General features: G+C 35.0%; 1 protein-coding gene across 8 annotated transcripts in view; it reads right to left on the bottom strand.

Moving 5' to 3' along the window:
• Window positions 1–535: 535 nt before the first annotated feature.
• LOC149551133 (uncharacterized) overlaps window positions 536–27,772 on the bottom strand; it is an 88,526-nt gene continuing 61,289 nt past the window's right edge. For 6 of the 8 annotated variants that reach the window (XM_089786694.1, XM_089786696.1, XM_089786692.1 and 3 more), the window contains 4 exons: window positions 2,885–3,072; window positions 2,193–2,650; window positions 1,937–2,024; window positions 536–1,152 (listed from right to left, as the gene is read on the bottom strand). In XM_089786694.1, the coding sequence (XP_089642820.1) occupies window positions 997–1,152; window positions 1,937–2,024; window positions 2,193–2,650; window positions 2,885–3,072 (890 nt within the window). In that variant the 3' untranslated portion in view covers window positions 536–996. The remainder of the gene's footprint in view (window positions 1,153–1,936; window positions 2,025–2,192; window positions 2,651–2,884; window positions 3,073–27,772) is intronic. The other 2 variants (XM_089786700.1, XM_089786699.1) reach the window with 1 other exon arrangement.

Here is a 27,772-nt window from a genome sequence, read left to right as displayed (position 1 = left end):
TAGGAAGCTGGTGGTCTTATGAAAATAATTACTTCCCTCTTCTCTATTTTGTACATAAAAATAACTTTAAAAAAATAGATTCCTTCTAATAACAAAAATCTTAAATTGACAAACGGCAAAAAGCATCCCTAAGTTGGTGGGGCAATTCCTAGCCCCACAACCTTTTCACCCACTTGCTAAAAAGTAGGGGCTCCTATTTTTTAGAAGATTCCAGATAATTCTATAGCAAAATAAAATTTTGTTGATGGAATCACCCGCTACCTCAAAAATAGAGCTTAAGCCTCCCTCGTGGGACCCCAGCCTAACTGCAATCTTTTGAGTGTCAAACTCCTGTTCGACTTCAAATTGAATTCAAACAATTAAATTAATTACCGATTGACCTGCAAATTTGAATATAGGATGTGAATATACCAACAGAAAACGTGAAATAATATCCCCCATAGAAGCCATCAATCTTATGGGCAGCTAATTGATGGTAAAATATAGAGCAGCAGAGAATGGACAAAACTATAAAGCATTGAAATTACTTCACATATGACCAACAATTTTTCTATTCAAATCTAACATCATGGAATTTGTGGAAATAAGAGTCATTTAAAGCAACGCTCTTACATTCTCAAATATCATTCCACCTAAGGCCTTTCTGACGTACATTTAGATTACAGCCTTGTTTCACTCCCTTCCCATACAAGTTGTATAAAGCTAGAAATTGCTCCGTGATGAAGCCTATTCCCCCACAAGATTAGATGCTAAGATCTGTTTCTCTGTTTTTATAGCAGTTGCACTCTGTTAAAGATTATCATGTCTACATTGCACATCATATGCCGATCACCCCTAAGATAAAATAGTTATTACCATTTTTGACAGACAGTCTGCATGCAAGTTCCCTCATTCAGATATGCCAAAGCACTGTAACCAACGGGAGTCAAATAGAGAAATAATGAGAAAACTAGGCCCACCATTATATTGTTGCTGTCAACCCCAAGGGTTCAACCATCATAGGCCTCTTCTCCCGCTCCTTATTTCATCCTCATTCTTTTGTCTTTCTGGTCCTGTAATCAAACCATTGCGCTCGGATGACTTGTGCCAGGGAGTATAAGTAGTCGACCATGACCGTCCATTTGATCCAGCTAGGGCCATTATGGCATCTGCCTGATTTTACAGATGAAGAAAAAAAAATTGTTACTGGAAATCAAGGAAACGAAATCAAAACAATTTTTTACTGATGCAGCTTGAACCAGACCACATTCATATTGATTGTAACTAACTCATGTCCCCTTTGCCAACAAGAGAAGCCCCATCCCAGTTCAAGAGGTTCAAGCCTGCTAGATGGATAGGTCAGTGTGCTGCAGAGATGCAGTGAATGTTAAATGTAAAATTTGAATCAAAGAACTAAAATTCGTAATCAGATACCCAAAGAACTGAGATTTTAGAAAAAAAACTGCAAGACGTGGAAAACATTTGAAGCAAAGAAAGACAAATGAATGCAAAGATTGATAACAATTTTCTATATGATTTAATATTTATTAACTGAATAGATAGTGTCATGAAAATTGATGCTTTCCAGCAAGGATACGTCCATCCACAACCAAATTGCAAAAATTAGTGAATGTCTCGCAAAACTGCCAACACAAATACCACACTAGAGAAAATGGGAAAACTTCAAAACTATATTGAAGAAAGACTGGCAGAAGAGAAATCTGCTCATAAATTTACTAGAAGAAAAAGACATCTACACCAAGAGGACAACCGATTTCAACTTCGTTCCTTCTCATCTAGAATTGGCAATATTTGCATAATTGAATTGCCAATAGATGGACCAAAAAGAATGACGGTTTCTGAATACACAAACTTCTACATGCCCTGGCACAAATACAGCACAATTAATCAGATGCTGACATTCCCAAGTACAATTTTACAGAATTGGCTTACTCACCTTTCCAGGTGGTACATCGTCAAAAACATGGGCTTGTCCACCATAAAATACAGTCAACTGACGACTTGTAGATGCAGCAATCTGATGGCTGAATAGACAGAAAAAAAGAAACAATTGAGATTCCTTCTATACACACCAAATTGAAATTTCCATCACGAAACCCAATAACAAAATGAACATTCAAAGCCAACATAACTCGACATTCTCTTAATCATTTAATGAGCAATTAGAGGCTTTTATATATAAAATATTCTACCTTTTTGGAATGCCGGGGTCTGACCCTGCACTTTGAGATGAGAATTTTGTTCTTCCTACTGATATTCCTGGTACACCTGTACTTCTGTCAGCAGTTGAGTTAGGGACATTTATGAGGCTTCCTGAACCAGAAATTTGTAATCCAGTTCGGGAACCTTCATCAGCTGCAGGCCTTGATAACGATGACGGCATGCTAGTAATGTCCCCAGATGCACTAGAATAATTCATATCAGGAAAACCTCCACATTGCCTTAAATGTGAAAGACCATAAGCTGCCATATTCAATGAAACTGGACGCTCCAATTTGCTTAGTGCCATAAAATCAGGCTTGTGCATAGATGTCTGCAGCAGAGTTGAACAATTTGAAGTTTGCTTGGGTGGCTGCATGGGCACATGGAAATCATCTAAAGCTGTTGGAACATCAAAATGTCTTCCTCGCTTTTCATCCAGGCGACATACCTATGATATATAAAATGCCAATAAACATAAAAATAAAATTACTTGTCAGTTTCAAGCAAATTATATTTCATATTTAAACAGCTTTAAGCTAAAAAGCCATTCAATTTCAGATACAGGACAAAAACATGCATGAAAAGACTACAAAGAAATAGTAAAATAAACGCATGCTAAAATTCCAGTAATTCAAGGCACATATAAAATGATTGGCAACATGCAAGTTAAAAAAAGGCATACCTTGGATCCACGTGAGTTTTCCAGGGTGTCTACACTAATCTGAAGCCGATCTTGCAAAATATGATTACTGTTTGAAGTTGAGGAATCCCTCTTTTTCCCTAAGGACCTACTGTCAACCTCTTGTCTATTAAATGAACCCCTGTCACCACGTGCTATAAGCCCAGCACTATTACCCCATGATAACCTCTCTGCAACACCAACAAAAGTATTAGCTTAATTTAGATACCAAGATAAATACATTAATTCAAACTGAGTTGAAAATAGGCATTTATTTGTTTCCATTTTTGCAAATCGCAATGCTATTGTTTGCTCTACTCACAATGTAACTTTACGTTTCCAAGGATCATAATATCCATGTTTTATTGACCAACTACGTAGAATAGGTAACTTGAGTCCATTAGCTAGAAATACAAAGAAAACTAGGATATTTTGTTCTTCATTCCAAAAATTCCAAACACCAGACTAGCACTTTATGCTCTTGCATTAATTCTTGTCAGTAAAATTTCCAAAGGAACACTTGATTCATTCATCATCCAAAACAAAAAATGGTGAGTAAGGTGCAATTTGCTAACCCAAACTGTAAACAATAAGGATTCAAACAGAACTTTATATGTAGTCTTCTATTACTTTAAGTGAAATGCTTTCATAACCAAAGAAAGTGGTAGTGTGTCACTATGTACCATATGTAATTATTTATTCCATTGGTCTATTGTTCTGAGTAATAGAAAGAAAACAAAATGTAATTTGTACATATTAACACTGCTAACTTATCAGGATGCAGATACCAATACAGATACGGTTATTTCCCATAGACCCCAGGAAACGAAGCATTATGAATATGTCCATGCAACAATTTGAAAAGTCAAAAAATAAACGTGTAATTTTTTATTAGTATGACATTTAAAAGTTGAAACATTGTTAAATGCATATATTATTTGAAACATTGTTAAATGCATATATTATCTAAAATGTCAATAAAGGTGTGAGCAATGTCTAGGCAATGATTAATATTGATGTATTCACTGTACGCTGTCTCTGACCACCTTGCAAACATTCATATTGCCTAAGTATAATGTCAACAAGTTACATGATCAACAGGTAATCCGGTAAGCAATCAGAGACTGTAACAATTATTACATTAACTTTTACAAAGTTGATGGCAACTCAGACAATGTTAGTAAAACTCATACAACACTAGCAACATCATAACTTTTTCTCAATTATGTCTGCTATGATCATTGCATATAAATAATTTCTTTTTTGTACAAATTGAACAAAGAGATTCTCAAGCCATGATGACTAAAAACATCTCTAGATAGAAGATACTCAATTTAACACTGCTGTTAGCCAAAAAACCCAGAGAATTTTCATGTGAAAGAACTATGTTAGTAAAACTCATACAACATTATTAACATCATAGCTTTTTCTCAATTATGTCCACTATGATCATTGCATATAAATGATTTCTTTTTTGAACAATTTGAACAAAGTTTGAAAAAATTCTCAAGCCATGATGACTAAAAACATCTCTAGATAGAAGATACTCAACTTAACACTCTCTGCTGTTAGCCCAAAAACCCATATAATTTTCATGTGAAAGAACTATGCTACTAGTTTCTGCTGAACCCCCCTTTCCCCATGCCTTACCCGTATGAGCCCAAGGTGGAACTGGGTTGGAACCCAGGAGAAGCCATGCTACCCAAGGGCTAACTCTCTGTTGCTAAGCCAAAAATCCCTGACAATTTTCATGTGAAAGAACTATGCTACTAGGTTCTCTGAGCCCCACTTTCCCCCAGCCCATACCAGTATGAGCCCAACATGGAATTGGGATGGAACACAGGTCCAGCCATGCTAACCCAAGGGCCACCCAGCAAAAAAAGTGAGAAAAAAAATCTTTATTAACCTTATTAAAAACAAAATCCTCCTAAATGCCTAATGTCTCTCTAAAGTGAGTGTAATTGACTCTTTTTCCTTCACTAGCAAACAAAGGTGATTAAAACCGTAGATGGACTACTGGCAGAGTACTCTCCGAGTTGCAAAAATTGGCCGAGTTTTCTGGCTTGGTGAGTTTTTATGACTTTTACTGGTGCCAAAAACTTGCAGAAATTCTGGCAAGAACTTGGAGTACTTGTGTCGTAGTTTTATGACAGCAATTAAAGGCAAAAAACAGTCCAAATCAATTTCATTTCTCATTTCTTCACTTGTATTTTGCTGAGAGGGGAAAAGTCTTCCAAACACTTGCAAACTAATTTTGATCAATTGAAGCAGACTTGAGGCAGGTTTGAAACACGTTTGCAGCGGGTTTGGAGAGGAGTTTTTGAAGAGGATGACATCAACAATTTGAAGAGGTAGGCTATGGAGGAAGGCATGGATTTGGTTTCACGCTGGATGACATTGAGTTGAATGAATAGTCACTGGTAGTGCCAGGAGAAGCTAGAGGCCCTGATATATCTAGGATTGAGAACAAGCCACAAGCTGTCAGACATACTGAGCAAGAAGGCAATCGTGGCTAATGCAGACTTCTAAGATTAGACCCTCTAGTTCTATCCCTCCCTTAGTTTTTATTAGAACTGAGAAGAGGAAGATGTAATTAAAATTATGTATTTAATTTTAGTTTTACATAAATTATTTATTATTTTGCTTCCAGCTATGAGTCTTGCTCAGGAGAATGCAATTTTGTACCCACTTTGTGTTTAAATATATCTAGCCTAAGCTTGTTTGTTTTGTGTTCTCATTTATTGACTCATTGGAAGTATCTTCTAGTTGAATTTTGCAAAAAAATGCATTTCTAATTAAATTGAAGCAATTTTTGAAGTTGCTGAGTCTTTGCTGAAAACTGGCCGAGTTTTCCCCAAATTTATTTTTCAGACCTTGGTGAGTTTTTGGCTCTTGCAAGTTTTCCAACTATGATTAAAACAGCAATTTTTGCCTCCAAAGTGTCATTGTTTTTTAAGGTTGCTGCATTTGTACTTCAAAGGTGATGGCTATGGGAGAGAACAACCCCCACTAATAGCACTTAAAGAACTACTCAAAGAAAAGGTGATTAAAACAGCAATTTTTGCCTACAAAATGCCATTGTTTTTTTAAGGTTGCTGCATTTGTACTTCAAAGGTGATGGCTATGGGAGAGAAACACCTACACTAATAGCACTTGAAGAACTACACAAGGAATTTTTATCCATAGAAGCAGAAATTTGGGAAAGAACTCGATTAATAACGATTTCCAAAAAATCAGACATCTCAACGATTTTACCCAATTTAGTGGAAAAATAGCTGACTCCTGGTCAATAATTAATAACAATTCAAATCAAGATTCATCTGTAAAAAATTGCATTGAAAATCACAATCAATCTGGCAAAAAATTGTGTACCTTTGCCACGACCCATGAAACCCTAAAATGCACCAAAAAATGATAAAAAGGGGGCCACGTGATCTCTCCCAGCAGTGAAATTGCAACAGATTTGGTTGGATATCTTCCAACAACAAAATTGTGATGTATTGCAGCTACAGCTGGAGAAGCTGTTGAAGCCATAGCCACCAAATATGTTGAAAAATATATGATTTAACTGGCTCTATATATTGTCTGCAAATTGCTACAGCCATGTCAACTAAAGTTTTCATTTTGTAATGATTCATTTAAATTCCTATAGTTATGATATATACAAAAACTACTTAACCTTCTCACTTCAGCCTTCCCTACCTTTTGTAGACTCGGTTTCATATTACCTTTCGATCCAAAAGGGATATGTCTAAATCAAAGTGATCAACCACTGGCTTTTCTTTATTTTGTTCTCTTTCTTTATTGAATATCGTACTCTGTACCAGAAAACCACCCAAAAAGAGGTATAATAGGAGCATCTGATGACACTGTATAGAACCAAAGTGGGTAAGATAATTTCCTTCTGTGCAAACAATATACAACATAAATAAAAGTCTTCATTTCTACATTTCAAAGGCAATATAAATTTACGAGGGCTATAACAATTCTTGATTTTAACTTGAAAACTTGCTTTTTTGCATGTAAATTTGGCCATTTTGTGCTCATAATTGAACAGCCAATATCATCTCCATGGGGTTCCGAAGGTAGACTCGGTTTCAATAGAGAAGTACAATGATAGAGGGCACTTGATTACAAAACAGTAACTAAGGATTCAGCATAAATAAATATGAAATAAAATGGGTGAAATTGCCAAATCCCAAGTCAGAGATCAATGCACAATAGTCCTATGAGGGAAGAACTCGAGAAAGCATGGAGCTGCAAAGATGAAACCTCCCAAGAAGCATGCTCAACAAGTAGGTTCTTCAAGCTTTGCAATAACTCTTAAAAAAATACTCTATTGGGCATTCCTGCCCATGTATTTAATTGAAATACCGCTGTTCTAATTTTTAGAAAGAAATGCATCTTATATTGTTTCAAAGAATTTTAGATTCACATTAGATTCCAATCGGACTACATAATCATTTTTCCAATGTCATATAGCCCTATTGTTATTTTTCTAACATTCTCAGACCAGTAAAGGAAAATGTCTATCTACAACCACTTCATTAGACAAAGAGTCTGCACCTTACCTAATGTTGCTGAATTATCTTGCTTCCCTCAAAATCGGGACTAGAAAAACAAGTTACATAGAAAAATATGGATGCCAATTTTAGTGCAATGCAATGTAATCAATGAGATGAATATAAACAACAGAAAAATATTTTCTACCATTCATAGATTAAACTCTCTATTTTAATTGTGATCTATATCTCTATGCTATGGAGATGCCCTAAAAATTAAAAAAATGTAATTTTTGTCTCTTTTTCTACAAATTTTCCCATTTTTTAAACCCATTTTTATCAAAAAATCTTATGCCTTAGGTCTGCCAATTTTCCTCAAAAGATTTTTGCTGCTATGGTTTCATCTATCAAAGGTGAATGAATCTTGTAATTTTTTCAAGTTTTGAACAAAAAAAATTCAAGATATTTTGTTTTTTTAGAAATTAATCTGAACTTTATACCTAGTAGGTTTTAAGATGCAAGTTATTCTTTACTTTTTAAAGTTGCAGGGTTGTAAATTTGTGATTTTTTTTAATTTTATGTTCATACATTTAGTTCTAATTCAGTTACCCCACATGTGAAGACCTCATTTATTCTTTTGCAACATAAAATCATGATTGAGAAGCTTCCTAACAGTGGGTATTATTGTTGGAATTGTAGGCAATGTGGAATAAGAGCTTGAACAGTCGTGTGAAAGTTCATCTATGCACAACTATGAGCTTAAGAATAAGACTTATCTTATAGCCAAAAAGGTTGCCAAAGAATAAACAATAGGATATACGAAACAACAATACTACATTGACATGATAAGTTGAGATGCTAAATCATGCCCATGTATCTGTTGATGTTATGGATGAAATGCAAGTTCAATTAAAAACCTTTGAGCAGAAAATAGAACTAAGAAAGAGGAAAAGAGATGAGATGTCAACCATTGGTGGAAATGGAGAACCTTCTTCCATTCCTCCATTTTGTTTCATCTTCAGGTACAGGTAGGGATAGTGGTAGTAGTGGTGGTAGTGTTATTGTTAGCGTTAGGCCTAGATTTTGCACATCTAGGTCAGATTCACATATTTATATTTTGCCACACACTACTTCAGGTTCCCAACTGTTACTTCCATGAGTTGGAACAAAGAATAACATGATGTGGCTAAAAGTGTAATTGGAGACTATCGGTTCTAATGCACCATTCTGTTCCACACAACCAAAAATCCTTTTTTTCATTTTGAAACATATAGTTTTATTCTCTCTCTTGATATTTTATATTAAAAGAAATGTCAAATTTTATTTTTTTTAGACTGCAGGAATCGGTGCAACACGGCCCCCCTATAAACTGCAGTGCGCCTGGTAAACTTTTTTACGTGACCGGTAGCGCTGGCGCGACATGCCCACCGGTACCACAAGGACGGGGGAGACTAGAACCCGTGACCAACCCCCTGCAACAGGGAAGATTTAGCCAACCGAGCTAGGGCCCCCGCCCTAAAAGAAATGTCAAATTTAACTTTAAGATGTTTATTTAATTTATTTGTGTTATATCTTCTTAGGAAATGTCTATCCAACAAATCGAAAAGCGTGGTATGCAAAGGCAACACTTAGTGTTTTATTTAAAACTTCCTTTATATCCACACATGTATACTTATTGGTTGAACATGGTGGATGCTATTACTACTCGGTGGATGAGATCCAAAGCCCCTAATGATGAGAAGATAAAGGGCTCCATTTGTGTCAAAAGGTGAGTGATATGAAAGCCACAATTGATGAGCAAAGAGAGATATGGACAAAGAAGGATTGCAACTTCATGCCACATGGTTGGGCAAATAAATGAAATAGAAAATTACAAAATTCTCTTGTGATTTCTTAGTTTCTCTTGAAGATTTTCACCTAGTTGATTTGGAATTCCTAATTTTACAAGAATTTTCATTTTCATTTCAAGGAATTACTAACTTTGCAAGGATTCTCATTTGTAAATTTGGAGTTTCCTTACACCTCACATTCATTCATTGTTTCCAAGTGTTTGGTCTCTCACCCCCTGCATTGTCAAGTTGTTCTATGACTTGATCTTAGGTGTTTCACTCTAAAGCCCAAATTGTTCTCTTTGACATGGAAAGGAGGATATTGCTTGATTCTAAGGTCAAAGACCTCACAATGTTTGCCAAACTCAAACTATCCTAAGAAAATTCACCAAACCACTAAGAAAAAGTGGGGGTCTGCATTTGCAATGGGGTGTCTGTTTACAACACAAGATTGTTGAGATTTAGCCTAGAAATCAAATAAACAGCATTAAGGAAAACATAAAGCAGATACAAAATACACCAAAAAAGATGCAAGAAAAACACAGAAATATATTGGGAAAACCCTTCTAGAATGAAGGGAAAAACCAGCCACACCAACAAAAGGTCTTCTTTATTGATAATAAAATGTTACAATGCATTTCGCAAGATGCGATATATATAACACAAGAGAGACTCTTCACTATACACTTGAAGGTCTCTTGAAATTTCCAACAATATAACTCTTCGTATTTCCGTGCCTTGAACGCATGATGAATGACACAAGTCATTGCATTTAATATTACAATTATCATAAACATCCTTTTCAGCTGAAGGTGACTGTAACAAAATTAGTCTATCACAACTACAAACTCCAACACTCCCTCTTTGCGAGAGAGAAATCTATAGTTGAATAGTCACACAAGGTTGCAACCAAAATGTTAATGATAAAATCTAATCAAATAGATCTTATAAAATTTCATGGAATCACTCAACATAAAACCAGCGAGAAACACAATCAGCTTTCATGATGTTGTCATGGAATCTCTCAACGTGACACTAAGCGAACAATTTACTCATTGTTAATAATCACAGAATCACTCAACATGATAGAGTTGTAAGAATCCCAACTAAGCCTTTCTCTCCATGTGAATTATCATGGAATCACTCAACATGACATCAAACTCCTATTACAGATTCTCTCCACGTGAATCCCAACTAAGCCTTTAATCACGGATTCTCTCCACGTGAATTATCATGGAATCACTCAACATGACATCAAACTCCCATTACAGATTCTCTCCACGTGATGTCATCATCGATTCTCTCCACATGATGACCACTCCCAAAGCCAAAGAGTTATCATAACTGATTCTTACAATCTCATTTATTCACACAAGAATAGAAAGAAGCATAAAAAGACAAGACTTAGTTCCATTTAAATCTCAAATTTTACAAATACCACAAGCATCACAAGCATATATGAGAATGAAGGGGATTCCATGAACACTCCCTCTCAACAAGAACAACCACAATAAGATAGTTGATGTTACCTCCCTTTGAGGCTGAACATCTCCTTTTGAATCTAAAAACATCTCCCTCTATGAACGAAAAATCTCCACCTGTATATGATCTTCCCACTTTTATGAAGATATCAAATCAGTCCAAGACTGCAACCAACATTTCCACATTCATTATGCCAATTTATCCCAATGCATCCTTATCAAGATAGATTCATCAAACCAATTAGTGCTTTACACTATTCCCATTAAAGTGACAAATATAATATCTATATTAATATAGAGTGCTTAAGAGTTAATACAATAAAAAACATTGAAGTAAGAAAATCAAACTCCCTTCAATAGCTTTAATCACAATTAGTCTGGTATAAAGCTTCAGAAAAGAGTCTCCATGAAATTCTCAATGCCTCTGTCTACTTTGAACTTGATACAAGATTTTCTCTTAGGTGGAATTTCCAAGTTAGTGTTAATTGCTCTCGTGACACAACCAAGGTGGGTGCTGAGATTGAGAATAAAACAAGAAGATGCGAGCAAGAAATATTTAAATCTCCATCGCAAATCATTAAAAAACAAAGAGGTTGCATAAAAGACCAAGAGTCGATGGTTATTATAGACTGTTAACACCTCCAAGGAATGATTTCTCATAAGGCGACAGGAATAAGATAGAAATCATGCATCTCTAGAACAAACAAAAGACAACAAAAACACTAAGACTTCCAAGTCGGGAAGACGCATAGGAAGATGATCAAGACCGCATGCGCACAGATCTTCAAGCTTGAATGATATCAATCAAGTGATGAGAATACAAAGACACAAATGACCTAACGAATACCATCTTCAGTATTTCAAGAACTGATGGCATCTACAGCGACAAAACAAAAAACATATATTGATTCACCATCAAAATTGAGAAGCCACATAAGAGACCCACGGTAACAGTGAAAGGCTCAAAACATGAACTCTATGATAATAAGGAAAAAATATGCAAAACTATTCACAATTACAGTGATACAAAAATATGATGCAGCTCTCCTGAGATTAACAGTCATATAGACACAATCCTATAAACTGAAGTAACCTATCAAGTGAGTAGAAATCTCTTGCAATGGCAATTTTCAATGGTGATGTGATTGAACGAAATGCATAGAAGTGCGAGATGGAAAAATGGTGTCAATCTCCCTACTACAAAAACATTATAACAGAGCCTCTTCATCGAATCTAAGCTTCAACAATTGATGATACTAAACATCAAAACTCAGAAGCGGCAATCAATGCAGCATATGCAGAAAGAAACTTCTGTAGAATATTTTTGCCACTCTGTTTTTTCGAAGAAAAAAAGAACACCAAGCTTTCAATCCTTTTTATCTTAAAAATAAAATCAATATTGAGCCGTTAGAACTCAAGCTTTTCAGGGAGCAGATTTACAAAAATAAATAAATTTCCAATCAACCGCACAAGCATGCATATAATCAGAACTCTCAATCATCGACCAGAGGATGCTATCCATATGTAAATTCAAAACTAGAATCAAAGGATAGGGGATCGAACATAGATACATCACAGTGCAGAACAAGACAAAAGTAACACACAATAAATCATCTCAAATACATTCAGATAAGGAATGTTGAACCAGGATAGGTTTCAATCCCTTGACCCCCCAAGTGGGGTTAAAAAATGAAGCTACTTTTTTTTTGCATGTCAAATGATTGTTGTCATCTAACCTTAGGCTTTGATACTATGTTGAGATTTAGCCTAGAAATCAAATAAACAACAGTAAGGAAAACATAAAGTAGATACAAAATACACTAGAAAAGATGCAAGAGAAACACAGAAATACCTTGGGAAAACCCTTCTAAAATGAAGGGAAAAACCCAGCCACACCAACAAAAAATCTTTATTGATAATAAAATGTTCGAGATACAATGCATTTCGCTAGATGTGATACATATAACACAAGAGAGAATCTTCACTGTACACCAAAAGGTCTCTTGAACTTTCCAATAATAAAACTCTTTGTATTTCCATGCCTTAACACATGATGAATGACACAAGTCATTGTATTTAATATTACAATTATCATAAATGTCCTTTTCAGCTGAATGTGACCGTAACGGAATTAATGCCCAAAGATAAAGATTTCTATTGCAGCTACAAACTCCAACAAAGACTTCTCTTGTGCAAATTAATTCATTAGCTTTTTATTACCACTATTAATATAATATTTTCAACAAATCAAAGTGCACAAATAAAATTTAAGCTAGATTTAATACAAATGAATTTTAAACAATATGATAACTAAATTATATTCCTTGTTAATGGCATACCAAAAAATGTGTCATAGTTTTCACATGAATGTGGATAGACCCATCAACCCAAATACTTTTGTAGTATGCTATCCTTTTAATAAAATGGCATGTCCTTAAGTAATCACCTTTGGCTAAATACATCCCCCTTTAGTACAATACAAGTCAAAGGTTGATTGAACAATCAAACAAGTGCACACACACGAACACAAGAAAAATAAGGAAGAGAGCAATAGGAATCAAGTGAAATAGCAGAAAATAAATGGTGAGAGTAGAAAGGGCCACCAATATGTGAAACATAGACATATTATGCTACCAGCAATAGGTATACAAGTGAAGAGACTTTGCAACTATAATTGAACCCTAATCTCTATGCGAGACCTAATATTCTTTCCATCCAAAGGATCTAAGCCTCGCAAACCTATTTGACTCGAGCTTCCCACCATATAGCACATGCCACTCTCACTACCAATTAAGATAGGAATTGTTCACTGAAATAAATGTGATTAAAAGATAACAAAACCAAAAAGATTTCATATAACAAAGAACAATCTGACCACTCAATAGATTCCAAATGATATTGCTCTAACATTCCAAAAGTGATGAGCCATCAAACAATTTAAGCATTATCATCTAGAATAATCCCAATGAAATCACTAGCTCCCAAGGTATAACATTGGTCGATCATTGCAAAATATGCATTGAATAATCAGTTGTGGAAACAATCAATAGCAGGTCCCTAGCACAAAGGACGTATACATGGCCAAGTTACATAAGGACACATTGACAAGGAATAGAATCCACCAAATAAAATTCTAAAAAATTAAGAAAGCTCCACAACAAAGCCCATGCGATTAAGCCTACACATAGTAAACTACCATAACACCAAGCACAAACAAGATATGCTTGTACATGGGAAGCTAAAATCCTATTTTAGGTGAAGCACAATTGAACCAAACCAAGGATGTTTCAACAGTAAAAATTTTGAGCAATACAGTAGCGCTCTAGTTAGACTTGGGGGGCTCCATCTACACTTTCTATGTAGACTTGACTACTAGTGCATAACAATCCTACAAGTCTCCCACCTCCTTGAGATACTCTTTTTCTTATAACAACAACACCTTGAACCTTTGCATGAAATCCCCTTCATTCTTCATAGGAAGGATCTTAGGCCTATCTAGAACATCAATCATACACCAAAGCCTTCTCAATTACACACAGCAAGCACCAAGTGGGATCACTTTGCACCACACTCCATCTGCATATTCTCTAATGCAAAATGCAACTTGATAATTGTCTATCACTATGCATTATCCATTTTGCAACCAAGAGAATTTGTATGGCATGTGGTGTGCGACAATTTTCAATGCAAACTTTTGCATCACATTGTGTGGCTTTGCCTACTTTTTCTACATAGGCTTGACAACTAGTACATAGCAATCCTATAAGCCCTCCACCTTCCTTCGCTAACAACAATACCACCTTGAACTTTTGCATTAAGTCCCCTTCATTCTTCATTGGAAGGATATTGGGCCTATCATGAATAGGACATCAATCATACTATAAAATCCTTCCCAGTTACTGTTGAAGTTGATGAAAGATCAACCCCACAACTCTCAAGAATCACCTGCATGCAAACACCTATCACAGAAAGAGAGAAGCAAAAGCTATGGAGGCTAGAATTCCCAAATCCATAGATGAAACATTCGTGATGAGCAAAAATAGAGATTGCTATTATCAAAAGTGAATGAATAAATTACAAAGAGATCAATCCTTATAAAAGGACATCAAAACCCTAATAGGTAACTAACCTAGGTTGCATGATAATAATTAAAAAAAGAATTAATTATTATATGCCCAAAGTTTACTTTAAGTAAACTAGAGATAATAAGTAACTTAATAATTAAATCAATATGATTTAATTAATAAGAAAATACTTTATTACTCTAACAATTACACATAGCAAGCATCTATTGGGATCTCTTTGCACCACACTTCATCCATGTATTGTGTAATGCAAAATGCAACAATGTTTATCTATCACTCTAAGTTATCCATTTTGCAAACAAGAGATATTGTATGGCATGTGGTATAAACAATTTCAACTCAACCTTGTGCATCATCTCTATGAACACTATGTAATCTCTACTGTCTCCATCAATAATCAACTTACAACACTTGATCCCAACTTGCATTTGGGTTGAAATAAGCTCTTCCTTAGCCACACCCAATCATCTCTATATAAAATTTTCAAGTAAATCATGCATCATTAAGTTTTGTATCCTAGATGAGCTTTCCTACTGAGTTATCTACATGGCCTTGTTAGGATGGGGAAGCACTGAGATGTGGGGATGAATCGGTGCAGCAGTAGTCTTTACTTTCTTTAATCCAAACCACAACTTAATATTGAATGTAATTGCAATAAAACCAAACAAGATCCAAAACATGATCATAACATCACGATTTGTTTTCAAGGAAAACTCAATTAAGGGAAAAAACCCAATGGGGATGAAACCAACAAACAACTCACTATTGCAGTAATAAGTGCAATGTTAAAGGCCTAAGAATAAAAGAGGGGAACGTACTTGCATCCAAACCTATCACATAGAGCTCATTGCTCAATTACAATTTTATTCTTTTGAATGATTTCATCTTCCTTTGCTTTATTGGCTAGTACAGTTTTATTCTCTTGAATTATTTTATCAATATCTAGAACTTTTGAAAATGGGTCTATAAAAGCTCTCAGAATACTGCTTCCTTTTTCTATATATTTCTCGATATGAACAATTTTGACATCTAATGAAGGTTTGTCTAACTTTTGCAATTAAAGAACAAAGATAGATGAATCTCTTTGCTCCAAACTCCTATTGTACCTTATTGTCAGCACACTTCTCTAAATTCTCAAATTGAATATGAAAATTATTTAATAGTTCTTCTAACTAATCCGGTAGAGAATGACTAGTGTTGGTCTAAATGATAGGAATCACCTTTCCAAGAATGTCAACTGCTTTTGTAATCAGTTTTCTTTCATTCTCTTTCTTGCTTATGGATTTTTCGTGTGCTTTGGCTTGAGCAAGAACTATTATTGTCATAAGCTCATGTTCATCCATATTCTCTAGTTCAAGAGTTTCAGAATCTCTTGCCAACAATGTCTCAAATTTACCAATAGATGCACTTACCTTGTTGTAAGTGTAATCAGTCACATCAAGTATCTCAACATCTTTCTCAATGTTCTTTGTTCTTTCTCCTTCTTTAGTAATCTGCACCTTTGGAAGCTCATATGTTCTAGACTCTTCTGCTCCGATGACCTCTATATCCATTACTTCAATGTCATTAATCTGCTTATCTAGTTCACCTTCAGGTTCATTCACAGTTTCTTTGGTCTTCTCTTTATTTATGAAATTCTTAGGGTTAGTAAATGGATCCTTCTCATGTTCATCCTTCTAAAAGCTTATGTCATCATGTGCATCCATAATGATAGGAACTATTACTATAAATGCATCAAGCACTTTCATAGTAGAAATGAATTGATCATCAATGAACTTCATATCTTCTCTTCTCTTAGTTCTAGGCTCTTTCCATTAACAATTAAAAACATATGGTCTGCCTTCCACTATCATCTTGTTAATGATACCATTTGTCTCGGTGATAATTTCATCAATCCTTTGTGCCATCAACAAATTAGTTCTTTTCTTCACAATAACCTCAATTTTAGATTGCTCCAATAATTGTTTCTCACATCATAACTGGTTACCGAGAGCATTCGGGATATAGATGCCCCTCTAAGCTCTCGATCTTCTATAGCAATCAACCTATTTTCTTCCAGTATGTTAAACAAACATTCAAGCAATTAGTCTTGTATTTGAACTAAAGTTTTACTAAATTTAATCAAATTATCTATTACTCCTTTTTCAAGTTTCCTTCTATCTTCTGTCTCAAATACTTGGTAACATTTCTTCAATTCAACTAGTATTCCATGCTTGACAACTCTCTCAAGAATTTTATCTACAACATTTTCATCCTTAACCACTCATAGGCTTGTGAGTAGCAACTTTTCTATTTTGAGTCCTTCGGTCCTGACCTTCTTTTTTGACTGATCAGATTCATAGAAGAATCTTCTTTCTTTGTCTTCTTCCTCTTTGGTCTATTGGCCTTCTGCTTCAATCTCCTTTTCCCAAGCTCAAATTTAGCTTTTACTTCCTATGGTCTAGAAGCTTTCAGTGAAGAGGTGGTCTTCTTCACTGGAGGTGTATATGCAACAGGTGTTGAACTCCTAGTAGGCCTAGGCATAGAAATAGGAGTCAATGACTCCTTATCTACATCAATAGCTTCGGCCTTACCTTGATTCTTCCTCATTTCTTTCATTTGCTCCTTTCTATATCCTGCTTGTTCTGCAGCAACATCAACAATCTTTCAAATTTTCTTGTTCCTTGCCTCCTCTATTAGTCCACTCTGAACTTCACCATACTTTTCTAAGTTATAAACCTCTTAAACTTTGAAGCAACAGGATTCTTAAGCATTTCATCAACATATTTGACAACTAGCTTTGGGATCCCTTCATATCCCATCAATAGAATCCACATTTGCCTTGGTTCTACTGCCTCCATGCAATATTTGTTAATCTCAACCTTAAAACACACTACTAATTCCTTTAGTATCCTCTCTCTCTTCTACATTGTCTTCTGAAACATCTTAAATTGGCTTGAAAGTAATACATCAATCTGATCTTTGTTTTGCATCCAGAAAATTTATGAAATTTGAAGTTACAGGGGTGTCTTTCTACCAAGTAATACTAGAAATGAAATTCATCGATTAGATAAACGTGTGAACAACTAGGGAACCATACTTGAATATTTGTGATCTATCCTTCTTGATCTTTTTAAGAAATTTCAGTAATTGCTTCCTCAAAATCTCGCAAACATTAAATTGAGTACCTTCTTTCACCATTTGGTAAGGAATATGTATAATAGTAGCTAAAATTGAGTTTAATCTACTACTGTGCTAAGCTTTGTATCCAAGAATCGTTGATGCTATTTGACATCAGGATGAATAATGTCATTCACAGTCATTGCTTTTATGCCCCATTGAGATTTAGCCAACTCTTCCACAACTTCTACTTTATAGATCTCAACATTGGTTCCTCTCTGGTAGCACTGAATCGAATGACTTTCTAATCAATTCCTTTAAGATTTGAACTAGTTGATCTCCCTACCAAAATAACTGGTCATGAATACTGCTTAGAATGATCTAAATCCATTCCGGTTCATCAAATTCCACAAGATCTTTGTATAAAATTGGGTTAATTTCTTTCAATTTTCGGAACTCATCTTTTACAACTCTATTCTCACACATCGATTTGTATTGCTGATAAATATCATAGTTACCAATTTCCTCCAACTAACAGTGCATATATGCACAAATATCCTCAACTACAAAATGTAGCGAGACAAATGTTGAATAATGTCATTTACAATCATTGCTCTTTTGTCCCACTAAGATTTAGTCAACTCTTCCACAAATTTTACTTTATAGATCTCAACGTTGGTTGCTCTCCGGCAACACTAAGTTAGGTGACTTTTTGAATCAATTCTTTTGTGATTTTAACTAGTTGATCTCCCAACCAAAAGAAATGACCATGAATCTTTCTTAAACATAATCTTAATCCATTCCAATTCATTAAGTTCCACAAGTCTTTCAATTTTTAGAACTCGTCTTTTAGAAATCTATTCACACATCGATTCATATTGCTAATAAATATCATAATATCCAATTTCCTTCAACTTACAATGAGCATATGCATGAATATCCTTGACATGCAAAATGTTGTGGGGCACATGCAAAAATTTTCCTCATAAGTCATTTTCCACAGAATTGAATCAGTGCAATTTGAATTCACAACATGGTTTCTCTGAAAAACTAACTATACCGAAAGATTGGAAAATTTCTACTAAGACATACTTTTTTCTTTGCACTAGGGTTTGCCCACAAGTTTGATCGGTAACACAAATCTTTGTGAGATCTCCTACTAGGTTACACACTTGTTCTCTAGAAAGAAATGTGTCGAAAGAAGTCCAAAAATGCCTTTTTAACTCCAAAATCTAATCAGATTACTCATTTAATATCATCGTACTTTGTCTATCAAATAAAGCTGAAAAATCTAGTGAATGAAAAAATTGCTTATAATCCTTGACATGATCATGAAATTGTCAAAAAATTTGAATCTAGCTTCTTCAAAGTATTTCATAGCTGATATTACCTTCGCAATATCTATTGCTTCAATTCAAGGGATGCCAATGTACTTTCCAATAAAAACTCCCCTTTAGGTCTTATAACCTAATTAACTATAAACAAGGGATCCTGGCCAAAAATTGATGTGATCAGTCCGGAAGCATCAATTTATTATTTTCTCATCCAAATATTATTCATCTTATCTCTAATGTCACTTATATCAATCTTCTTTCCTTTATCATCATTGTTTGCACTATTCTTCTTAACCAAACCATTCTTGTTCTATTATCTCTATCTCTACAATTCTTAGCAATATGTCCATAATTATTGCATTTATAACAAACAACATTTTCATTTACATACCTTTGATTACTCGGATTTGTGCTAACCTGCCATTCCTTGCAATGTGCCCAAAGTTGTCACGTTTTTAGCATGTAGGTTTCCTCCATTTGCGTTAGATTTAACATCCAGTCTTGCTCTGGATCTACATTCTCTAGATTTGTGTCCATAATGCCAGCATGTAAAGCAATATCCGAAAAAGGGTGTAGAATTTTACTTGCTCTAGCATTCCCTTGCCATATGACCAAGTTTGTTGAATGTAAAACAATTTCCATTGAATTTTCGCCCATATGTTTGCTTCAAAGGTACTTCCTTAGGTTCTTCAGTCTGATATATCCTTTCTTAAGTAGTTCTATAACATTCTCCTTGTTCATTACCCAAATCATGCTTTTCACCATGAATTCTTGACTTGCAATTTGTTTATCAAGGCTTTTAGTGCTAGATCTAAACTTTTCCTGAGTTTCTCTTGCCTTAGTCAAATCTCTCCTCAGTATCTCATTCACTCTTTCCAATTCATGTTCATTGTGCTTAGATTCTTCAAGAAAAATTTGTTACTGTTTAGCTTCTAACAATCTTTGATTTTAGCTTGCAGGGATCATTCAAATGTTCTTTTAGCTTCCATTTCCTCAGTTATCTTGATTGGCATTGCTTGCATCTCATTTTTCAAGTTCTCTCTTTCAAACACTTCCTTGTAGTCTTTAGATTTATCATTATTAGAAGTATCTCCTTTATGTGATAACTTGTCAACAAGATCTTTGGTTGGTCAGTATAATAACTCTGTATCTAAGGATTGGACATCCTCTTTACATTTACTTTGCATCTTATCAATGTCAACCAATGTACTAAAATAACACACTAAACTCATTAAATTATCGACCAAGGAGGTAAACTTGAAATGATCCCCACAAAGTATATGCTTTAATTCATCTGATATGTCATTGAGACCTTGCAACAAAATACTGAAAGAAACACTAGGCTAGGAAATGAAATAGTAATCTACCCTGGTACTCAGAAATAAGGCTACAAGTATGAAACTAAGTTATTCACTTATGCTGCAGGAAACGACCAACAGTTCTATTACCATATAGCTGGAGGAGCAATAGAGTTCTAAAATGCTTTTATTCTATAGAAATGAAAGATTGATTCCTACCTAGCTATGAACTATGTTCACCTCCCATGTGGGCCCCCGTAGAAGAATGAATAAATAATGACTCAAAGATTAAGAACTGCAAGTATCATTTTATTAATGAGCAACTCATAAGTACATACTGAAACAATAGAATTGTATTTATCACTACTGCTGGATAACAAAAGAGTTCCCACGGAATAACTAAACTCAAGAATCTAAACTCCAGCTTATTTATAACATTGACATAAAACAGAACTCCTAAGATCTAGGATCCTCCAACACGAGGGATAGGACAAGATTGACAACACACAACATTCTTTAATACAGGAATAAGTTGCACTTCATTTGCACATGAATTCAGGAGTTCATGGCTTCTAGATCCATTCCATAATGATTGACAACCACTTTGACTCAGCCCGTAACAATAACTGATAACTACAAGGTCATTGGATCATTATGAACTCATAGCAATCAACCATTCCCTTATCAACACTTTGTCTTCTGATGTTGACTTCTTCTTCCATTGCTGACTCGCCATTTCCTTGCAAAAGATTAGCGTGCAAAAATAGCAATACATACTCAAGATAAAATTCATAATAATTTCTCATATTAGCTTTGCTCTTGTCACATGGCTATAGGAAGAACTACCCAATTGATGCAAGATAGAAAGATACATCATTCCATTCTATGTAACTGTATAATATATAGCATATTAATCCAATCTCAGAAATGTCAAAGTGCACACATATAACAGTATAACTATAAACAATCTAAATAATATCAAAAACTCATAAAGTTCTCAAGTCTTAACCATATAAAGCATATAAAAATATGAACTAAATAGGCCTTAGATGGCCTCATCAATCTTCCCTCTTATTTTGGATTGTTTCAGCTGTTGTTTCAAACTGTCAATGATGTTTTCTGCTTCTTTCAATTTTTCTTCGAAAATGATGTGACCACTAGCTTTGTCAAGATCATCAAGAGTTTTCAATAGCTAAGTCTGAATACTACTAGGAACTGTCATAAGGATCCTCTTTAAGTTGTTAAACTTTTTCCAAGGAACCAAGCTCAAATACCATATGTCATGATTAAGAAGCACCGAGAGGAGGAAGTGAACATCGCAGCAGTATTCTTTACTTTCTTCAATCCAAACCACAACTTACTACTGAATGTAATTGCAATTAAACCAAACAAGCTCCAAAACATGAACATCAAGACACCATGATTTGTTTTCGAAGAAAACTCAATTAAGGGAAAAACCCTGATGGCGATGAATCCCACAAATAACTCACTACCATAGTAATAATTGTCCTATTAAGGCATAAGTACAAATGAGGGGAATGCATTTGCATTCAAGCCTACAGACTAGAGCTCACTACTCAATAATAAAACAGATCATCAAGTTACATAGAAAAATGGAGCTATAGTCCTATACTAAACTAACTGGTAGCATCAAAAATGCTTATACAATTTTGGGCTCCGACAAGTATCTGCATCAAATACAATCTCTAATCACATAATTTGCATCTTCACTTCATATTCTCCATCCACACATCACGCATACTAATCACAATCAAAACTCGATCTCATATATGAAGTCATAACTTAAAAATATAACTCTGTCGGCTATCCAAGTGAAACATGTAGAAACCTTTGTTGCAATACAAACAAAACATCAAAACAGAGCTTGCAAACCAAGTGTGATTAGCTCTGATGTCAGCTCAACCAAAACATATCATTTACCAGAAACTTAATTCCAATTAATCAATCATACCGATGGATCATTCTGAACTACTCTATTCTACACAGAATACTGGTAACCCGATATTCAATAGTTAATATCTCATACATGTGATAACATCTATATCCATGATGATCGAATTAGACATAATCATATATCTACATTCAAGCTCTGCTATTGCATCCTCTAACTCTTCAAAGTAGTCCAATCCAAACTGATCTAACCAAATGTATTGTACACTGCCTCCAGTGCACAAATAATTTATACGTATCAAGTCCTCCAATACAGTGTCTAATCTACAATATGGCCAAGAGTAAATGAAATGTAGTTCCCATCAATGACTACATACCATTCATATTCGATCACTCTTGCCAACAGACCTTTATCTAAGCACATCATGACCTACTTGCCTAAACCTAAAGCAAGTCCAACTAGAGTTATTACAATGACTTCATCTTCTATCTCGACATTGTTTGAACATTTGTTTGCACTTGGCACAACACTACTAGTTTCTACACCTTCCTACACTTTTCTTGTTCTTTCCATCCTTGCCCTTACCACTAGTAAATCCTCTAAATTATATGGGAGACAAATACTCTTCCACCTTGAGGGCATGTTATTATGCCTCCTCAATGGATTAAATGGTAAGAAAAAACATCTATCTTAGATAAAGGCATGCACCCATTCACATATCTTGACTCCACTTTAGCGTCGATGTCCACATCACCAAGGTGAATGCATGATCTATAGAACTCCTTCATGTGCATGGGTCTTGGACCTTCTTGTGCAAATCCAACATGTAATTTGCAACAAGAAAAAAAAAATCCTCTTAACCTTAGCGAACGTCCAATCCTGTTGTAAAATATTATATTTCTCCTTCAAAACTTTTCTAGAGCAAGTCCCACCACAAGGAGCATGATTATTCAACTTCATGACAACATGCTTAACTTTTCTCACATCCTTGATTTATTTGAACACAAAATATCTCTCCAACTATTGCAATCAGCTTTTGTAGATTAAGCTTCCTAAGTAGCTAAGCATCGTATCTTTTGGAGTCTAACTTGACTTGCTTCCAACTAATGTATCTTTCTTGCATTGTGATATACCCCTCAACACCATTTGCATCTATGACAACTCCCTACATGTCAAAATCTGCTCACCTTACTTTATATTCTTTGCCACAAGACCTCTTCATTGTGCAATTGTGATGGGCTCGAGCCAAGTAATCTACAATGAAGGCTTCCCTTCAGGTTCTCGCACCACTTCTTTCTACTCTATGAGCCATCATGATTAATTCACATGTCATGTAACAACAATTTGCACAAAGCTTCATTTATGTAACTCTCGCAAGCTTACCTCTAGGTCTCAAACACAAAGCCCTAGAACCAAATTGGTGCAACACAAATGAGGGGTCAAACTTATAATTGTCTAACAAGTCAATAGAGAGCATAAGCTAAAGTAAAGAGAAAGAGAATGATGGAAACCAATGAGTTTGCAACAAATAAATGAAAAATAGGTTGTCGTGCAAAGCCTCTCTAAAGATTCACCAAGATCTAAGCTATACCCAAACCCAATATTCTCATCAATCAAAGGATATGAACCTTGCCAACTTTAACATCCCATTCAAATGATCAAGGCTTCTCATTATATAGCAAATCACTTGCATTGCCGAGTATTATTGACATAAGTATACAACAAAGTAGCTTGACCAATAGGCTTCACTTTAACAAAGAACATACAAGCCACCCAATAAAATTCTAAACTGGCATCTGTTTATTGCCTAGAACTAAGAAGCCATGATCCATCATGATAATCTAACTGCTACAATATAATAGAAGCATCCTCACCCAATTCGACATATGACATCATCTAATCATTATGAATTACACATGCAAAAACAAGTTATCCAGAGGATCAACAACATGTGTCTTGCGCAAAAGAAATCAACCACAACAAAGATGTGCGGGAACACACCAACAAGAATAAACCACATGGGATAGAAACACCAGCTCACAACACAACGTGCATAGAAAGAAGATGCATTACAAACTACCAAAACAAGAGAAGTACACAAGGTAAGCTTGCATGTGAGAAGCTAAACATCTATTTTTGGGTGATGTGGGGTTGAACCAACCCAAGGATGCTCAAGACTTTAACATGCAACCTAGAAATTGCAAGAGGTGGCAATATTCTTAGAGATCATGCTCCGATTATCCTTAAGGATTTTCAAAAGAAAACATTGGTCACATCAAAGTTTCAAATTGGCATCCATCTTCAACATTAAAAATCTTTGTTGTCACGAACTCCCCAAATTCCTTGCTGAATTGGGAAAGAAACTCAGAGCAATGAAGTTTCATACTAAAGAAAATATTGAATATAATGACACAATTCTTCTAATAAATTTTTGGCTTTCAAATTATGTATCCGCTATTGCTTGCTGCAATTTTATTATCATTTGAAATCGTTAACTCATAATTTATTGTGCAACTTAGCCTATTCTGGATTAATCTAGGTTCTTTTCCCTTCTCTATTCATAGATTATCTGTGATGAATTTGAGTTAAGGGATTGTGTGTTTTATTTTGTGTTTAAATTTCATCTTTTAAATGTTTAACCAAAGTTTTTACAATTGGCTTCTACTCTTTCACTATTTTCCTAAATTCTTATTATTAAAATTTGTTGCATGCTGTGATTCTCAAAGTCTGCAATATAGAAATCTCACTTTGTTCTTTCCCAGTTTTAATTTTATCATTGAGCTTTTGACCTCCCTTCTAATAATGCTCTCCAAGTGAGCAAAAGATGTCCGATGTGGCACGTCCTTTTGCATCTCTACCTAAATATTACTTCATTCATTTTGATTTTGTGTGTTTTAAGGTCCACAAAGATCATAACATTTGTGAAACTGTTAAGTTTTGTGAGCTTATGTCCTCTGGAAACTAAGATTGCAACAAGTGTTTGCCATCTCAATCCCTACTTCTAAGAGTCCTTATAAGTCACTTAAATTTTATCTTGTTTCTTCTACCAGGTTGAATGAGATGGCAACAATCGTCATCATTATTAGACAGACAATTTCCTAAAACATTGGATGGATTAATAAATGAACAAGACACTCATAAATAGTTTACAAAGATGACATTACTAGGAACATTCTAATAATAAAAGAATAAAAGAATTAGAAACATTCTAATAACAAAAGTAAAAAAGAATATTAGAAACATTCTAGATACACAACATTGTCCATTAAAGAAATAATGCATAAGATATTTGGAAATATTACACTAATACCCTCAATTAAGGGTCAATATATTAACTATACCAAGGAACCCCCCAAACTTAACAAATTTATCTAGAAGAAGCAACTTGGTGAGAATATCAGCAGTCTAGTCCATTGTAGGAATATACAACGAATCCAGCAGCCCATCTTCAACCAGATGTTGGATGAAGTGACAATGAATGTCAAAATGTTTAGTTCACTCAATGAAAACTGGATTTATTGCAAGTTTGAGCACCCCTTATTGTCACAGAAGAGGGTGATGGGCCTTCCTGAAATATATGGATGTCAAAAAGCATTCTTTGAAATCAAACTACTTTGATAGTTCCCAGATATTCAGCTTCAGTTCAGGAATGAGATATTGTTAGTTGTTTCTTACTGGTCCAAGTAATAGCACTTGTACCCAAACTAAATACATACCCAGAAGTAGACTTTTTGTCATCAGCAGAGCCTTCCTAATCCAAGTTTGTGTAACCAATGAGTCGGGGGGATACAACCCAATGATAGGAAGTAGGAGGTGTCATGAAGCGAGATATGTAACTCACAAAAAGGCTGAAATTGGGTCTACCGGCGGTGAGATAGACCAAACTGCCCACTAGTTGCCTAGATGCAAATTACTTCTCAGCAAGAGAACCGGATTTGGTTGATAGTTTAGACTAAACTCTATAGGGGTAGATGTAGGTTTGCAATATTACGTACTGAATTTTCAAGTAGGCCTTGCGCATACATAGATTGAGAGATAAAGATGCCATGTGATTGTTGCTAAGCCTCGACACGTAAGTAGTACAAAAGCCAAAGGTTGGTCATGTCAAATGGTTGGCATAACTTCGGTTTGATTTCTTGAATAAAAGATGTCGAACTGCCAATGATAATCAGATCATCAACATAAATAACCAGAATGATGATGTTACTACCAGTAGTCTTGACATATATATTTGATTTAGGACTCCTCTGGAAACCCTAATCTATGAGATACTTGTCATTTCACAACTTTGAATAGTTGATGATCTTTATTGACCAGGAGGTAGTGTCATATACACCTCATGCTGCAGTAGCAGAGCGGAAAATATGATAAGTAATGTTTTACGTTTTGTGTGTGTTTTAAATTTAAATGTTTTCAATAATTCGATGAGCTCTCCAGATATAGCCACCTAGGACCAGGTGTGTGGATTTTAAAATTAGAATAATTGTTTTAATTCGTAGTTGTGCTAAATAATTAAAGAGAATTCCATCAAATACTGGTGACAGATAATAGGCAGTTACAAGAATACCCATGATTGCTGCATGGTATTGATGGTAAAGCATCTTTCAAATTCCTATTCTTAGCAGTTACAAGAATATCCATGATTGCTGCATGGTATTGATGGTAAAGCATCTTTCAGATTCCTATTCTTAGCAGTTACAAGAATATCCATGATTGCTGCATGGTATTGATGGTAAAGCATCTTTCAGATTCTTATTCTTAGATGGAAAAGAAAACGTTTTTATTACTACTAGACAGCAAGGCTAGTCAGACTTTGGTTATTAAAAAGTCAATCTTTTATGTAAAGAAAGGATTCGAACTTGGGGAGGAATGGGAAGTTTTATGTCTCCTTTGGTCTCCTGCGTTTTTTTTTCAAGATTATGGTTCTACTGTTATGCTTCATATATTTCTCATGGCAATCAGTTTAGGGAATAACAATTGCAGAAAAATGTACTCTGATGCGGGGTCAATATCTCGGGTTTGAACCGTTGGATTTCTCTCAAATTTTTATATGTTGTTTGAAACCTAGTTACGCCAAATATCAACGGTTGGATTGAGTAAATCTTTTTTGGTTCGAAAGTTATTCATGTCTGAGTGCGGGTCTATCCGAAGGCAGCAAGAAGATATTTTGGGGGATTTTATTTTCAAAGTTTTATTTTATTGAATCTGATTTTAGTGTGTGATCCTGAAGGTTGTAGATGCCCCTTGAAGCAACTCAGTTTGAGTGACTGATTCCTCCTGAATTTTCCAAGGTGTGGCTCTGCATCACCTCATCCTGTAAATCAACACTTAGGAAGGCACTTTGGACATCC

The sequence above is a fragment of the Cupressus sempervirens genome, chromosome 6, assembly GCF_028749045.1.
Source record: "Cupressus sempervirens isolate cs-2001-9-10 chromosome 6, ASM2874904v1, whole genome shotgun sequence".
NCBI lineage: Eukaryota > Viridiplantae > Streptophyta > Pinopsida > Cupressales > Cupressaceae > Cupressus > Cupressus sempervirens.
This window is presented reverse-complemented; position numbering and strand designations above follow the sequence as displayed.